We start from the raw sequence: 17718 nt of genomic DNA on the forward strand, positions 1-17718 counted from the left end.
TAAAATATTAAATTAAGTATATCGAATGTGAACAGCTGCTGCATGCTAAATATAATTTTCACTGGTTCATTTTTTACATATTTCCTTAAATTTGGCTTCTTGTTTTCAATTACATGCTCTACCAATCAAGTCTCACTTAAAGGCTCGTTCTCTCTATTTTAGTACCCTATACAGGTATTTGGTTTCTAGGGAAGATGAGAATTATTCAGCTATCTGCAGTAAGAAACCAAAGAATTCCAATCATATCACATAAATTAATAAAAGGATTTTAAAAAGATTGAATTTTACCAGGAGGTTACCTTTTAGCATTAAAGATATAAAGGCAGTACGATTAATTTGTGATGAGCAGATGTGCAAGTACTAGAAATCTAAGAAGAGCAAATGTGCACCCCTTAGAGACTATGCACTTACTCCTTGCACCCGTGCTCATGCTGCATGCTAGTTGTGCTCTGCGTCTTGCATGGATTCAAAATATAACCACAAGCAGAGCACATTTGTGTCAGAAGCAGGTTTAAATACAACACTCCCAAAGCCCTGCATCCCCCATGGTCCCTAGATTTCTAATTTTAAATGATGCATAAGCCAGGGGTAAGCCAGGGGTATGCAGAATTGTTGCTTTAATTAAGCATAAATGTACATTCAGTATTTTGTATAATTACTTTACAGTATTCAACAGATTTACTGCATCAGCACTGCACACAGTAAATATAATTTACAATAAGAGGTACTCATTGTGGTTACTGTTGGACTCATAATCCTGGTCATAATTGGACATAATCCTAATATTCTAGCAAAATACATTTCATCATGAATTACAGATATTTTATGAAAGTTGTAGCAAAAAAATAAATCGAAAGTGTTCTCTTTAAGAAAAAAGGAAAAAAAACTACTTACCTAATATTTTACCAAGGATAAGAAATTGAACTGCTTTGAATTCAGTAACTGATGTGAGACTAAATTTTACAGCTGTATACTGGTTAACCTGAAATTATATTTTAATATATTAATTAGACATGTAATAAAATATTTCTTGGTCAAATCCTTTTTTTTAAATAAAATCTATATATGAGGTTTCAGGAGATTAGGATTTAGACTTGACTGGTTTATTACAGGATACAGTAAATATTATCTCATGGCAAGTTCATTTCTTTCCCTCACTCATTATAAGCACCTTCAAATTTACATTCACAATTATAATAATACTTTGTTATTTACTCTTGACCTGTGATTAGATTGTACATACATTAATCCTCAGTGGTAAAAGTTCCCCACAGTAAAATTCCACCACTCTCTATTACATGGGATTTCTAGAGGTGTATCAATGGGTAAAAGTCAGAGTTTACCATTTGATAAATATGCCTCTAAAAATCCCATGGAAATGAATAGAGAGGGGTGGAATTTTTTCATCATTTTTATCATAATTTTTGGATGGGGTGGGCCTTTTATCACTATTAAGTTAACAGACACAGGTCTGTTAACTATGAATTCTGTCAAAATTTGACCATTACTGTGTAGATTGCTTTATCACATACTCCCCAACCCATTTATGCCATGTTCGATTATATGCTAAGAAATACAAAAAGGAAAAGGTTAAACATAAGGTTAAAATGACCAAGAGAAGAACAAAGGGGAAAGTATTGGAACTTTTTTTTGTATTAAAGACATAAGGAATTATTCATAACAATAGAGGTGCTTAATAAGTCCTTAATAAACTCGGCAAAATATTCTCTTTTTAGCAAAGGCATCATTAATACTAATAATTATAACTGTGGCTAAACATAGAATTGTTGGGGCTTTCCCACCAGTGAAAATGTTTTTGAATGATTAACTTGAGCAACTAAACTTAAGAAGAAACTTGGGAGAATCTAACTTGGAAAATAAAAAGAGTAATTTGAAGGTTCAGTTGTGAAAAAACTATTTTTCATATCCAAAACTGAATACTAAATACTTCTTGGTAAAACAAATTGCTTGCACTGTATATTCCTATTACTAACTACTTTGTACTCATCATCTGAGAGAGCAGGTACAGCTTTGGGAACTGCACCTTGTACAATTTTATTATTAAAATCCATCATTTTAAAACTGCCAATTAATCCTCATTGGAAGAAAAATAATGCTTCTGGGTAAAATTAATGTTTAAATGTTTTTTTAGATCCAGAATGAAGATCCAAATTACAGAAATACCAATTATCCAGAAACCCCCCCAAGCATTCTGGAGAACAGATACCTTATATGACTTTATATATATTACTATACTGACTATTAAAACATCTCATTAAAACAAACACTAGTGGTGTCTGATTATATAATTTTTTACATGTTGTTTTATGCTCGATGCAGATATGTCAAAGAATAATATAATATTTTAAACAGATTCCATATTCCTGTACTAAAGAGTGACTATTTAGTCTCTCAGTAACCTTCTCATATTAAGTCTCTTACCTCTATAAAGAGTGTCTCTCCTTTTCTTAAAATTCTCACTTTCTGGAGATGTCCATCAACTAAGTTCTTTGTATTGATATTAAATACATCAGGATCAAGATGATGTTCTAACTTGTATCTGATCTGCAAACTACCTGAAAGAATAACATTTGTATTCATCACTTACATTTTGAAGTATTAAACAAGACTATGCCCTGTATACATTCCTTTACAAATACTAAACAGAGTTAAAGGGGTTGTATACCCTCTCTTCAATATAACTGCAATGAGTAAGGCTTGTGCTGGATGTACTTTTTGCCTGCTGTATTAATAACAAAAAAATCTATGGTTTTGTTATTTCCTAAACTAAACAGGACAAACAGTAAAACTGAAGCCCCTTGATGTTTGGCCCTTGCGAGGTAGGTAATTAAATAATCTTTTTTGACCTAGTTATAAAAAGAACAAACTGCAATTTACTTTTTCAAGAGTGAACAGCGCAGCATGCAACGCTGTATGTGCACCATTTAGTACAGTTCTAAGCAGCCCCGAAGGCAAAATATTTATATTCTTGCACTGCAAATCCAGTCTGGGAAGCTTTGATAAACTTGATAACGAAATGAGCTTAAAACTATGTTGATGGGAAAACAATCCTATTTGTATGTTATTTAATGCTTTAAATTAGCTTGAAGACACCATTTCTTTGTTATGTAAAGATCCCTAGACCAGGTCCCAAGAATTGCATATAACAGTTCCCATACCCAAAATTGTTGTCTGTTCAATGTGTTGGAGAATATTGCAGTGTCTTTCATTCAATACCTAGAGTAAAGTATCAAACTATCTTAGGAATACTGTTTTTTTTACTACATAGTGACAGGTAAAGCACTTAGCAAAATTCCTACATTGTATGACCCTTGGAGGCATAGAGCTGAACCTGAACATGCTAACCTGAAGTTGTAAGAAGGATAAGGCAATTAAATTCTGCCCTGCCTTCTGTGTTTGAACAGTGTTTTCTAAAAACCACATTTCCCAACCACGTTACTAGCAATGAAGCACTTCTGAACTTTTATCACATGATATGAACAATGTAAACTGTTACTTAACAGATTATTAGAGCTGATAACAGCTAATTTTAATTATAATGTTTGCTATTGCATCTTGGTGATTTGCAGAGTTTAACTTCTGAAGTGAAAAAAACCTCATTAACCATAAAACATTATATAATAGCATTTATAAAATGAACAAGAGAACCTACCATTTTTTGCAATGATGATGGAAATATATTGCTTATTGAAAGAGCTCACAAAAAGTAATAAACTCGGTGACTGAGTAGTTCGAAAACTAAATGCAATGTTTTCTCTACTGTTTGTGTCTGGGTGTTGAGCAGAAGAGTACCAGCTGGCGTTTCTAGATATGGTGTAATTTTCAGGAAATGTTAATGTTGCTGAAGACCCACCACCAAAGTATGCTGAAATCTCTGGAAAAAAAAAGAAAACAAAGTGCACATTTCCTTTACAAATAGATCAAGAACCTATAAAGAAAAATCATTAAGTCTAAAATTATTTTCCACCTAATATTGATCTACTCAATATAAACATCAGTTTGTCCATGCTTTGCACTCTAATACATATATTTAACACCAACATCCTTCTCAAACAGACTAGAAATAGGTGTCTAAAATGTATTGTGACAAATCTAGTTGGCAACAGAAAATATTTGCAATGCAACAAATTATGCCTTTGCAAGCTCTGCAAGCTTAAAGCCACTATAGAGTATACACTAAAATATACCTAAAAGGTGGCATAGTGGTTTTCATGTCTACAGTATATACCTAATTGTATTGCGTTCCTCTATGTTAGGCTTAAATAGTAACTTCCTATTATGAAAGTTAGTGAGAGTTCAGCCCTTAGACATTTTCTTTTTTACTTTTAACCAAAAGTGTTTTGTTTACAGGTAACTTTCCTTTCTTTTTATCTTTATTTGTAGCTATTAAAAGGTAGATTTTAATTACACTCTGTTCACATACCATATGATCTGCAGGGGGGTTCTGACTTTCTGTTCTCCATTGCACCATTAATCACCCAAGGTAACAAAAAAGTTAATTAAGATCCTAAAGGTTATCAAAAATATTTTTTTAAGTTTGTCTTTTTAAGTTTAAAATGTATGTAACTATGTAACTATGTAAGTTGTAAACATTTAAAAATATATTATACATCTACACTTATGAACAATTCTATTAGTGTAAGACACAATCTCATTGGAAGTAATCAAAAACAGAGAGAGAGGAAATGATGTTAAAGACTGGTTTGATCAACGCCTGGGAATAATTAAACACGACTTACATAGAGTCCAAGATAGAGATGATGACATTTATGACTTTATTCAATTTAGTACCTGCTTGTAATGATAAACCTGGGGGTAGACTAAGCTACTTTATAACTTGAATAATATCTTAATACAGACAAATTATGGTGGAGCGCAAATGTACAAGATTTTTAAAATGAAACATTATAGAAGTTGCTTCATGTTATGCTATTGTCATTTTTATGTCACATAGATGGAAAAAAATGATATACAGTCTTGCCTAAGCTTGTGCTGCATTATGATTTAATCATCTTAAAAAAGGTCTGCATGTTTATTGCGCTTATCAAAGTATAGGCATGTAATACTAATATGTTATAATTGCATTTCTTTAGATTTTTTGATTTATAAAAAAAATGAGTTTAAAATGCAATTAGAGAAATGTAAGAGAGTTTGTACCTTTCTTGCAAAATGGTCCTCCGTAAGCAGAGGAATTACAATCACATAAAAATCCATTGTGCTTTTCTTCACATTTTCCTCCATTGTGACATAGGTTCCCATAGCTACTGCAGTGTCCAGGACATCCTGGTTTAATTCCTGGGGTCACTTTAGCCCTTTCTTCCAAGTCAAGGGCAATTCCATTTAATGTTAAATAACGTATGCATCCTAAAAATCCTTTCTGTCTTGATGCTGTTCCACCTGTATAAGATAAAAGAATTAAAGTATTAAGTTATAAAACCTACGTCTTCCATAATAAAGTGTGTCTTTTATGCACATGCAGAATTTTACATTTTTTTTTTTGTTTAGACAAACATTTGGTCCAATCTACTGTGGAGTTCGCACAGTAGTTACAGGTTAATGTGTTATACAACCTAGTGCAGCACCCATAGCATTCCTAAATCTACTAAGGGGAGTATGGATCATGTGAGAGTTAATAAATATATATATTATAATTACAAAACTATTATCATATAGACATTGTATTTTTCCCATATTTTCCCATTTTCCTTTATGCTAATTAAGGTGGCCATACACAGGCCGATTGTAGCTGCCGATAACGGTCCCTTGGACCGATTCGGCAGCTTATTGACCCGTGTAGGGGCAAGAACGAGGGGCATGCCCGACCGATATCTGGCCAGAAATTGGCCAAATATTGATTGGGCAGGTTAAAAGATTTAGTTGGATCGGGGAACGAATCAGCTCGTTGATGCGGTCCCTGAACCGACTGCCCCATTGCTGCCATTATAATTCGATTGTTTGGGGCCCAGGGCCTACTGTACATGTTCCCCGATATCACCCACCCATAGGTGGGGATATCGGGTGAAGATCCGCTCGCTTGGCAACCTCGCCAAGCGAGCGGATCTTCACGTGTATGGGCACCTTTAGGATAGTATGGTGATAGTATCTTCCTTCCTATAAAATGCATCAGTTATGAATTCAGAATATTCCATAATGATTGTCATAATACATTATACCTAATATTGCACCCGAACACGTTAGAATGAACTGTTCAGAACTGACTGAATTTGATAGATCACTTAATAAAACACTTCCAGGATAATGGATTCACTTAACATTGTACATAGACTTATATCTAATCCAGTAACTCTGGTGATTATTTTGGAAGGTCTGAGATAACCAAACCTGTTGAAATGACCTTTTGATTTGATCAAATCAATTTGCCAATCAGATCTATCTTATATAGTTCTAGGAAAGATTAAATGGTTAGAACTCCTCTAGGAAATGTGTAGGATTTCAGATTTAATCTTTGATAAACTAGCCCTGTGGTTAACTACTAGATCATTCTGAGTAGTGATGAGTGAATCTGTCTTATTTTGCAGGCTCCATCTGTCTGCCGTCTATCTGACATTTAATCATTATATAACATTCAACAATTTTGATAAATATCTCTCTTTCTTTTATTATTAAACCCAAAGTACCTTCCACAGGCATTGGGATTATGTAAAACAGTTGCTATTTAACAAAAAAAAAACCTTAATGTTCCTGCTGAATTTTGCTTGGTATGGAAGATTCCTACACATTTTCATGATATTAATCTGTCCAAGCTTTGGGCATTTCTAGTGGCTATGTTTATGCAGCTATATCTAGAGGCATGATTATGACTGGTTATGCTTCAAGCTATGTCACACAGTGCCTTCTTAGCAGTTTCAACTGGTTTCTCACCTCCCTCTAATGTTATAATCCTCATAGGTTTCTGTAAAGGGATTAAAACGTTAGAAGATAAGGCAGTTTGAACCATATAGTTTGTATATAGTCAAGCTGAAATTCCATTCAGTAACTCAAACATAAAATATGATTTAGAATTAGTGGCCTTTAAATTGGTCATACACTAGCTGACCTTCAATGTACCTAACTGATTGATTTGTAGGCTGGCCTGTTATTGGATAGGAACTTTGCAATTTGAAAAAATATGTGTCATTTAAAGCACTGAAACTATTAATAATACTTAGCTTTAGTGATGGGTGAAATGTTTCGCCAGGCATGGATTCGCGGCGAATTTCCGCGTTTTGCCATTGGCGGATTGTTTTGCAAAACGGCTGAAAAAACTTGCTGCGGAAAAATTTGCCGCACGTCCAAAAATTGTCGCCGGCGTCAAAAGAATAGCTGTGCAACTAAATAATAGCTGTGCGATGAAATAATAGCCGCAGGCGACAAAATAATAGCCGCGGGCGACGAAACAATAGCCGTGCGACAAAACAATAGCCGCGGGTGACGAAACAATAGTCGCTCGACAAAATAATGGCCGCGGGCGACAAAACAATAGCAGCGCGACAAAATAATAGCCGCGGGCGACGAAACAATAGCCGCAGGCGACGAAACAATAGCCGCGCGACAAAATAATAGCCGTGGGCGACAATTTTTTTGGTCGCACGACATTTTCGCTGTTTCGCGAATTTTTCGCTGTTTCGCAGATCTTTTGAAAGATTCGCGAATTTTTCAGCAAAGCGAAACGGAACAGATTCGCTCATCACTACTTAGCTTTAATTATCATAAAAATACAATATTTAAATGAACAAATCTACTAAAAAGGGCACACATTTTATACCTTATGGCAAACGCCTTTAATAATAATAAAAAAAATCCCTCCTTATAGAACCATGTATATTGTATTTAGCTACATAACTGCACCAGTGTCTCATTTTATACTTAATCTAAAATGTTAGAAAAGTACAAGTGCTAACACAAGATATAATATGCTGGTTTATAGTCAGGAAGAAAGCAATTGTTTTAGTACCGTAATATTTATTAAAATATAGCAACCATATGTGTCTATTAAAAACATTATGGCAAAGTAGAATTCATTTTCATTTAGTTAATTAAATGTTTCAAGTTTGGTACATATGAACAGCAAATTGTCTGATTTTATAAGTAGTACTCTATCCAATAAAGAAATTAGTCTGAAAGAATGCCAGTTCATTCTATATTCCACTTCTAGAAACCTTCCAAACATCTGCTGCATTCAAAGAAGACTTTCGGTAATCTACCCCTAACATTTTATAGGCCTGCTAATGATCAATTACAAGGTGCTGTATGCAAATGATTTCATTTATCATGGATATCAAACTGTGTGGGCTTTTTGTAGTATAAATAACTGATTTTCGCAGCAGTATAACTGGAATTCGCAGACCTAATTCTTCCTGCAGATGATAGGTAGCCAGAAAACATTATCAGTAGTAACTACTGATATGACTGAATATATATAGGGCACATTCACTTACACAGACGTAGAGAGCAAAGTGCAATTTTGCACTGAACTCATTGTAATAGTCATTTTTCCCACAATGCACTGGTTTTCCTAGAATTCATGCGTCATTGAGGGCAAAATGCAGGTGTTAAATACATGTAATTGCACTGTGTCTGACTCAACAAAGTGGCATCCAGCACAATTATTTCCAAGTCAAAAAAACAGATGCAACTACTCCTGCCCTTTCATGGCAAATCAGGTGCAGTAGCACCAAATATTTTCGCAGTCTGTCTGGCATCGTTTCTGACTGATAGTCTGACATCAGTGGTAGGAAAGCTTTTGGAAGGGATAATAAGTGACAGGATACTTGAATATATTGCAATACTAGTGCCAGCATGGTCTATGTGTAACAGATTTGGCCAGACTAATTGGACTAACTGCCTTTTATAAGGAAGTGAGCAGGAACCGTGACGCTCGAATGGCAGTCTACTTGGACTTTTCTAAAGCATTTGTTACAGTACTGCACAGAAAGAGGAATATTGGCCTAGAACATAATATGTGTACTTGGATAAAGAACTGGCTGGAGGATAGATTACAGAGGGTGTCGGTAAATGGAACATTATCTAATTGGGCCAGTGTTGTAAGTACGGCAGGGGTCAGTCCTTGACCCTTTGCTTTTTAACTTGTTTATTAATCAGCTGGAGGTGGGCATAGAGAGTACTGTTTCTATTTTTACTAAATTGTGCAAAACTATAAGTTTGATGCAAGATGCAGAGCGATTTGACAAAATTGGAAAACAAAAACTGTGGTACTGTGTTAGCCAGTGGCAAAAATAATAAATAAAAAACACAAATACAAATAATAAGTATTATAAAAATGATACCTATATTGGCTAACAATAAAAATACATTGCAAGCTTTCTAAGGCCCCTTTATCAGGCAAAATACAAATGAAAGCTGGAATGGCACAACATATATACAGTTAGATCAGAGAAAAAAGCTCTTCTTACATTTATTTTCCTCAGACTTGGCGGTTGCCTACAAGACAGAAAAGGTAGTTCAAGAAATATTTCCTAAAGTCTGGTATCTGTATGGAGCATGGGTTGCAGGTCTCTGGCTATATTTCTAATAATGTTCAGCTGTGGGTTGTAGGTGAATACAACAGGTACCCTGTTGATTTCTGTCTTTTGTTTGCATTACCAAATACCCAGTGACACACTCTTGGAAAACAAACTCTTGGAATACAAAGTGCTCCACAGTAATAATGTACATTGGAGAAACACAATGAACACTTCTCTCTGATCTAACAGTATATATGTTTTACCATTTCTGCTTTCATTTGAATTTTGCCTGAAAAAGGGGCCTTAGAGCTCCAAAAGCTTGCAATGTTTATTGTTATTGTTGGCCAATATAGCTATAATTTCTACAAAACCTTTGTATTTGTGTTTTTTATTTATTATTTTTGACAAAATTAGAAAACTGGGTAGCAAAATAGAAATTGAGGTTTAATGTTGAGCAAGTTATGCACTTTGGTAGAAATAATATAAATGTCAGTTATACACTAAATGGAAGTGAGTTGGGGGTATCCTTAATGGAGAAGGATCTGGGGATTTTTGTAGATAACAAGTTGTATAATTCCAGGCAGTGTCATTCTGTGACTACTAAAGCAAATAAAGTGCTGTCTTGCATAAAAAAGGGATGAAAACACAATTTTGCCTCTTTATAGGTCTCCGGTAAGGCCTCACTTTGAGTATTCAGTGCAGTTTTGGGCTCCACTCCTTAAGAAATATATTAATGAGCTGGAGACAGTACAGACTGTCAAGGCTGGGGTTGTTTTCTCTGAAAAAAAAGGCTATTGCGAGGTGACATGATTATTTTGTATAAGTACAGGAGAGGGCATTATATATATAGGGAATGTTCTTTTTCCCATAAAAAGGATCAGTGCACCAGAGAACACCCCTTTAGATTAGAGAAATGAAATTTTAATTTGAAGCAGGATAGCTGGTTTTGATGGCGAGGGCAGTGAGGTTGGGGAATTCCCTTCTGAGTGATTGCGGATTCTGTTAATGCCTTTAAGAGGAGTGTGGATGATTTCTTTGGACAAGCATAATATCCAAGGCTATTGTGATACTAAAATCTACAGTTAGTATTGATGTTGGTATATAGGTTTATGTATGTGAGTGTATAGATAGGTCAGTATAAGTTTGTGTGTGTGCTGGGTTCACTCAGAAGGCTTGAACTTGATGGACTTTTTTCAACCCAATTCAACTATGCAACTATCTGCACCCGATTCTTTAGCCGCAAGTGTGATGCAGGGAGTTGAGGGAACCCTGGAGCTACTATCTGCTGAGGAGGTAACAGCAGCTCAAGGGTTCACACCGTGTCATGCGTCAATAGCTGCAGGGACAGAAGACAGGAAGGACTGATTGGTGCTGAGTGCAACTATAAAGGAATGTGTAGAGTGCATTTAACGTGGTTTTAGATGCATCTCGAGGTGAAAAGTGCAAGTTGCCTACTGCATCTGTGGATGTAAATGAGCCCTTATGTCTTTAAGTGAGGACCTTATTAGTATACAAAAGCAGTTCACGCTCTACAGGTGTGCACAGTGGTATATAAGCTAGGGTGACAAGATCACTTAGAAATTTAGTCTAATAAATACATGTTCAGCCTACTTCTTTATTTCCACCTCCTTCACTAAATCCACGCTCCATTTGGGCACAGTAACAAAATATTTTGAAACAAGCAGAGGACTCCAGCACTCCAGTTGTAGTTCCCGCAGAACTAGAACTATCCAATTCCCTTCCTGAGTAAGCAAGAGATTTTAGCAAGACTAAATAAATAAACTAAATGGTTTGTGTTTGATTTTATGAGCATGTACTACTGAACTCCATCTTATTTTGCATTACAGCTGGAGCTGTGGGGGTGCTGGGAATGGATCAGCAATAGTAGGGGGGGGGGGGTCACTTTTAAAATACCTGCCTGCGTATTTTATATCATTGTTTTTTGGTATTATTTGAAAGTGAAGTTATTCAAAGCAAGATGCTGCTGCAAATCACAAAAAACATGCAGGTAGTCTTTCATGGATACATGGATAGGTGTTTGGTCTGTGTCACTTTGTACTTGTATGGGGCAGATGTGGAGGCTAAAGCTCAAGGGGGAGAATCAAACTGCCAATGTAAGTATTCTAACTAAAAATAACAGTTAATGTAATATTGTTTTACCCAGTACGATGCATTCCCACTAGCGATAGTTCCCCTATGAAAATAATCAACTGTATGCAACCAAAGGAGAACTTAGTGGAGTATGTCCATCCCTACAGTAATCTTGACACACTTTCATGAAAGGCAGTTTCATCTTAAAAGAGCCCATTTTTTCCCACACAATATGGAAACTAAATTCCCACCATCTGTAGCTAAAGGATCAGGCTAAAATATCCTCTGTGTAAATATGGTTAAATGTCCAGTGCCCTATTAAACCTTGATTGTTACTTCAGAATATCAGAATTATAGTTAAGGATCAGGTCACAAGCCTTGGCATAAATCACAATCCCTCTATAAAATATGTATTTCATGTGCTATTTTTATATGACTGTAGAGAGTACTGCAAGACTGCAAGATAATTTTTGTGTATCATTTTCACCCTTACTAAGGTATAATTTGTTCAATTGCTATTTTTAAAGCTTTAAACACAGTATTTTAGAACCATTATCTGTTACAATCATTCCCACTTTTATTTTCTAAAATATATGGCACCTGCCTCTGCTGCAGCTGAAAAACATTACATGTTTTAGTCGTGCTTCCCAGCCTTTAAAAATAACATATAAATGGTACATACTTATGTTCAAGAGAAAGCCTTTCTTGTATCTACAGCAGTTAGAACCATTATATATTAGACACTGCAACAATCTTTCTAGGATCTTTGATTTTGCTAAATGGTGATGGATCACTTGGTGGGGGTTGCATTCTTTATACAAGCTTGCTAAACACATCGGAGTGATACAAAACCGAAACGAAATCCAGCACTAATAATTTATGAAATATAATATTTTCTGAACAGATTGTCTATTTTCTGGAAGTTACACTGGAATTAAACAAGATACTTAACCAACAGTTTATATTATGTTAAGTGACCTATTAAAGAATCTCGCCAAACTGGAATATATATATATATCAGTAAATATTGCCCTTTTACATCCTGTCCCTTGATCCACTATTTAGTGATGGACTGTGGGCTCCCTCAGAGATCACATGACCAGAAATAATGCAGTTCTTACAGGAAGGAGTGTGAAAGCAAAAGGCAGAACTCTGTTCATTCATTGGCTGATGGGGCCTAGCATGTATGTGTGCCTTGGCTTGTTTTTGTACACTGTGAATCCTATGATCCCAGGAGGTGGCCCTTAGTACTTCTAGGATTACACAATGGCACATACTACTAAAAAAGTATATTTTTATGAAAATACTTTAAGTTGTAGCAGGGTTTTACATATGAGCTTGTTTATGCAATATATTTTTATAGAGACCTACATTGTTTGGGGGGTATAGATTCCCTTTAAGTTATACAGGAAGGAATACAGTATTGGAAACACGGTGAAACACGAAGTAGCTAAATAAGAATGCAACTTTAACAGAGAATCATATTAGGTTAACAAGATAGTAGATGAACACAAAAAAATGTAGCCCAAGGGCCTTTTTTGCTTAAAAACGTTTGTACTGCACTGTGATGTTACTGTACCTGATGAAAGTTCCAGATAGGAACTGAAACGTCGGACTGAATAAAGCCTCACATTTATTTAACTAAACCTCTGTGATTCTTCTTGAAAAACATCCTGCGTGTGCTGTCATTCCAACCCTGTGTGTATATAGATATAGATATATACCACTCCGCAAAAAATTAGTATGCACATATATAAATATATATATGTACATACTCATTTTTTGCGGAGTGGTATCTATCTATCTATCTATATATATATATATATATATATATATATATTCAAATGTACATGTAACTGCTTTCCAAAAGCAGGACTTCAAACACCTTTTTTGCTATTGTAAAAGGGACTTGACATTTAGTTTTACCATAGGAATATAATTAATTCCTGAAAATGGTTTCCTTTTAATGACTCTTATTCTAATAAATTAGTTTCCTCTTCTTGATAAATAGAAAGAGTCAAAATCCTAAAAAGGCATCCAAGGTCAGTTTAACTTCCATGATAAATTGGTTCTATTACAGCTAGGTTAATAATCACTTTAAATTTAGAGTTACTTTTTAAATAGATGTTGGATGCAAAAGATCTAATGTTCTTAAAACCATTGTTCCATCTGTATACTCTAGCCTTATAATTAAACACCTGCAAGTGTAGTCTGCAAAACACAAACACTAAATTAAAATCAAATGCAAAATGTTGGATTGTTACTTGAAAAACATACCAAAATGTATACATAGTGCAAATGTTATTCTAAAATGATAATGTTTCATTTAAATTATTATTTATTCCATACATTACCTATTTCATTACAATTGCTAACTGACCAATAACTTAATTTTTATGGTATACTTTTTATTTCTAAATTGCACTGTTGACATAGCAAATAATTCACGCTACCATTTAAAATTTTCTTCTTGAACTGACAACCTTTCAGAAAGAGCCAGCACTACACATTAGAACTGCTTTCAGGTAACCTATTGTGTCTCCTACTCCCATGTAACTGGGGGAGTCCCAAGTCGGGCTTGGATTTCTTCCTTACAGAAAGGAAATATATATTGCAGATATAGTTCATTGCAACCCAGATTGGTTTGCTAACATTTGCAGACCGTTACGGAGCTTGTGCAACTCCTGAACTCCTGCATGTTCCTGAACTGTTTACTGTAAATTAGGTTCATATTTAAAGGCTTTTCTTGGTTCAGTGGTGCTGTAAGATACAAATGATGCAAATGAGTGTTCCAACCACACACATTGCAACATTATTGCAACATTGCTACCATCCTGTTAAAAAATGCTATTGTGATGCCTCAATAAGCGTAATATATTATTTTCTATACATCCACTGTGAGACAATAAAAGTTTGTTTTTAATATTGTGTATATCTTTTACTTCTTGCTTCACCCCCTATGTTGGTATATTGGACCTTTGTTACAATGTATTCTGCCTTTTCTTTTAATAAAAAGAAAAAAATCTATTGTTATTGTTTAATGGTGGTGCCAATCAGTAATTATTCCTAATGAAGGGAGGGTTTGTCACCCCCTAAAACATTGATTTCAGTATATACAAACAATGACTTGAAACAAAGGGCAAAGAAACAAAATTATGCATGTGAGTAATTCTTTTATGACTGTACCAAACAGTAAATTAGGGGGAACTTTTGGTTTTTACTAATTCCAGAATTCTTGTTTTTTCAAAGCAATTGTAAAGAGCAACAATAATATTTTAATAAGAACTGTATTCAAAGTTAAAAGTATGATAAAAGTATGATAAACTTTTCCATATCTATAAGCCTGAGACAAAATTAGCGACAGTAAGAAGCTTAATATACAGAGCTTATTATCATTTTTAAATTAGCTGAATACATTGGATGGAGGAGATATATAATGAGCCAAAATACAAAACCTATGAGCCTATCTGGCTCATGTTAAACATAGTTGTATATTACTCATCTAGACTTTTATTCCATTGTTTACATTTGATCTTGCAATCTTGATTTTTATATCTACCTCTCTGACCATATCTTAAGCGTACAATTCTGTGATACAACCCTTACTCTTGTGCCATTATACTTCTCTGCCACTAAAAAACCAAAGGCTCCTATTTGAAAATTTTTAGACTGATGATAATTGGAATTTATTACACCAGAATCCATCCTGTCATAAATTAATGGCTATAATTCTTACAATGAAAGTTACAAGCTGCATATCAATTCTTTTTTTCCCAAATGTCCTCCCCTTACCTAACCTTAGCCTCAAAATATTAACATAGTTACACAGGGCTAAAAAAGACCAGAGTCCATCAAGTTTGACCCATCCAAATAAACCCAGTAACTTACATACATAAAACATATATACCAACATCAATACTAACTGTAAATTTTAGAATCACAATAGCCTTGGATACTATGCTTGTTCAAGAACTCATCCAGGCCCCTCTTAAAGGCAAAGTGGCAGCATCCTGAAGGAGAAAGGTTGCCAGCTCTCAGTTTGTGACTAGCTGCTACAAATGATAAAAAGCCATTATTTGTAATCAAAAAGAAAGAGAAAGGTTGCCAGCGCTTAGTGGCACCATCCTGCATGGAACTTATAGTTTAGCACAATTTAGTATCATCAGCAGAAATAGAAACAGCACTTTCTAAGCCCACCTCCAGGTCATTAATAAACAAGTTAAAAAGCAAAGGCCCAAGGACTGACCCCTGCGGTACTCCACTAACCACACTAGCCCAATTAGAAAATGTTCCATTTACCACCATTCTTTGTAATCTATTCTTCAGCCAGCTTTCTATCCACTAACAAATATTATGCTCTAGGCTAATATTTCTCAATTAAATAACTTTCTGTGAGGTACTGTATCAAACGCTTTAGAAAAATCTAAGTAGATGACATCAACTGCCATTCCAGCATCAAGGTTCCTGCTCACATAAAAGGCATATTAAAGGTAAGAACTCATGCTGTTACAGTACAATATTGGGGACAAATCCATCAATGGTCACCATCAAGTACACAAAAATACAGCATGCTCATATTAAAAGGATTTTGTCTTGACATGACCAAAACAAGATGCTACAGCTTTACTTATTGTCAGTATCTTTGTAGCTGTACTGTATAATATCCAAAGCATTGTTAGAATCTGATGTAACATAGTAACAGATACTATTTCTAGTGCATATAATCAGTTTGAGTGTGTTGTTTAAGACAAGGGTGATTATGTGAATACTTGTATTAATGGTATATTTCTTTCTTGTACACAGTCCTATACTTTTTACAGTAGAGATTCAGTTCTTATTCAGTTTTTAGCCAGTGGTACCTGGACATATAAAGCAGTGACTCCATACATACTGTATCCCTATAGCCTTGTAAGAACAAAATGTGTGCACAAATATATTTTTATAATGTTTTTTTTAACTGGTTATTAGTGTGCAAATAAAGTAACTTCTATTTCAAGATTTCAGTATTTGCCTTTGAGTAAAAGACATATTTAAAATAAAGCTACTGTATTTATGCTTTCTGACTTTATGATTAATATCTGATCACCCCTACACTCCATTACTACAAATATCAGTTTAACATTAGCATTGCTATATTTATATGGAAATAAGGAATATAAATCAATAAATGTATAGCTATTTAGTGTGTGATGCTTAATTCTAAACTATGCCTAGCCATGAAAGATAAATGGTAGTTTCCCTGCAAGGGTAGAAATACTGTATATGACAGTCATATAAAATAGTACTTTCATACACATAATTGTGTGTATACTACAATTAGTTTATAATCTTTCTTGTTCCACATAATTAAGTCACTTACCTATATAAAGCTGGCTGTTGAGCTGCAAACGGATATGCCCGTCAGAAGGAGTGATAATTGTTTTCTGCGGCAGCTGATCCACTTGAAGGGATGCTTCTTTTATATTCCTTTCTGCTTTTATGAAGTGCCACTGATTGTCATTTAAATTACTGGGTGACTGTACTGTAACCCCAAAGGGACCATTTCCCACATCAAATGAAAATACCACTTCTGTTGGAGCTGTTAATGAGATGATATTGCTAAAGTTATGCAACTTTATTCAATGAATGGGTTATCTTTACATGGAAACTGTAACACATTTTAAATAAAAATACATTTTTAAAAATAGGCCTTTAAAGAGTACAGCATTCATTTGTAATAGGTTTTGGACACTCAAGCAAACTTTACAAAATGTAAGAAGCAGGTATGGTGAAGATCGCACCCCTGAACAGTAAACTTAAGTGCCAGAAATTCTTTAACTCAACAGGCCTTTATGTTTGGCAAACACAATGAAACTGCTCAGAATTAGCTTTAAGTATATTTGTTAACAGGCAGGAAGATAGGAAGAGATATCTTCACTGTCCTTACCTAGAGTAGGAGGAGAATATATTTTGCAAATACTCATATTTAGTAAGCTTACCTTCAAACTGGAGAACGGTGCCACTGCAAGCGCAAATCTAAGGGGGAGATTTACTAATCCACGAATACCTCGCTTTCTGCATTTTTTTTTCCTGACAAAAAAATAAAAAGCTAGGCAGGTTTCAGGTGCTGAACTTTTAATTTTTTTGAAAAACCTGTTCGGGA

At 34.7% G+C, this 17718-nt stretch overlaps 1 protein-coding gene across 1 annotated transcript in view; it reads right to left on the reverse strand.

Annotated features, from left to right (window-relative positions):
• Positions 1-17718, reverse strand: part of cntnap4 (contactin associated protein family member 4) — a 156262-nt gene that overhangs the window by 5241 nt on the left and 133303 nt on the right. Inside the window, exons 17-21 of the mRNA XM_031890976.1 lie at positions 16936-17154; positions 5179-5418; positions 3674-3895; positions 2443-2576; positions 895-982 (exon numbers count right to left, since the gene is read on the reverse strand). Coding sequence (XP_031746836.1) covers positions 895-982; positions 2443-2576; positions 3674-3895; positions 5179-5418; positions 16936-17154 — 903 coding nt within the window. The remainder of the gene's footprint in view (positions 1-894; positions 983-2442; positions 2577-3673; positions 3896-5178; positions 5419-16935; positions 17155-17718) is intronic.

Source organism: Xenopus tropicalis, chromosome 1, assembly GCF_000004195.4.
Source record: "Xenopus tropicalis strain Nigerian chromosome 1, UCB_Xtro_10.0, whole genome shotgun sequence".
Classification (NCBI taxonomy): Eukaryota; Metazoa; Chordata; class Amphibia; order Anura; family Pipidae; genus Xenopus; species Xenopus tropicalis.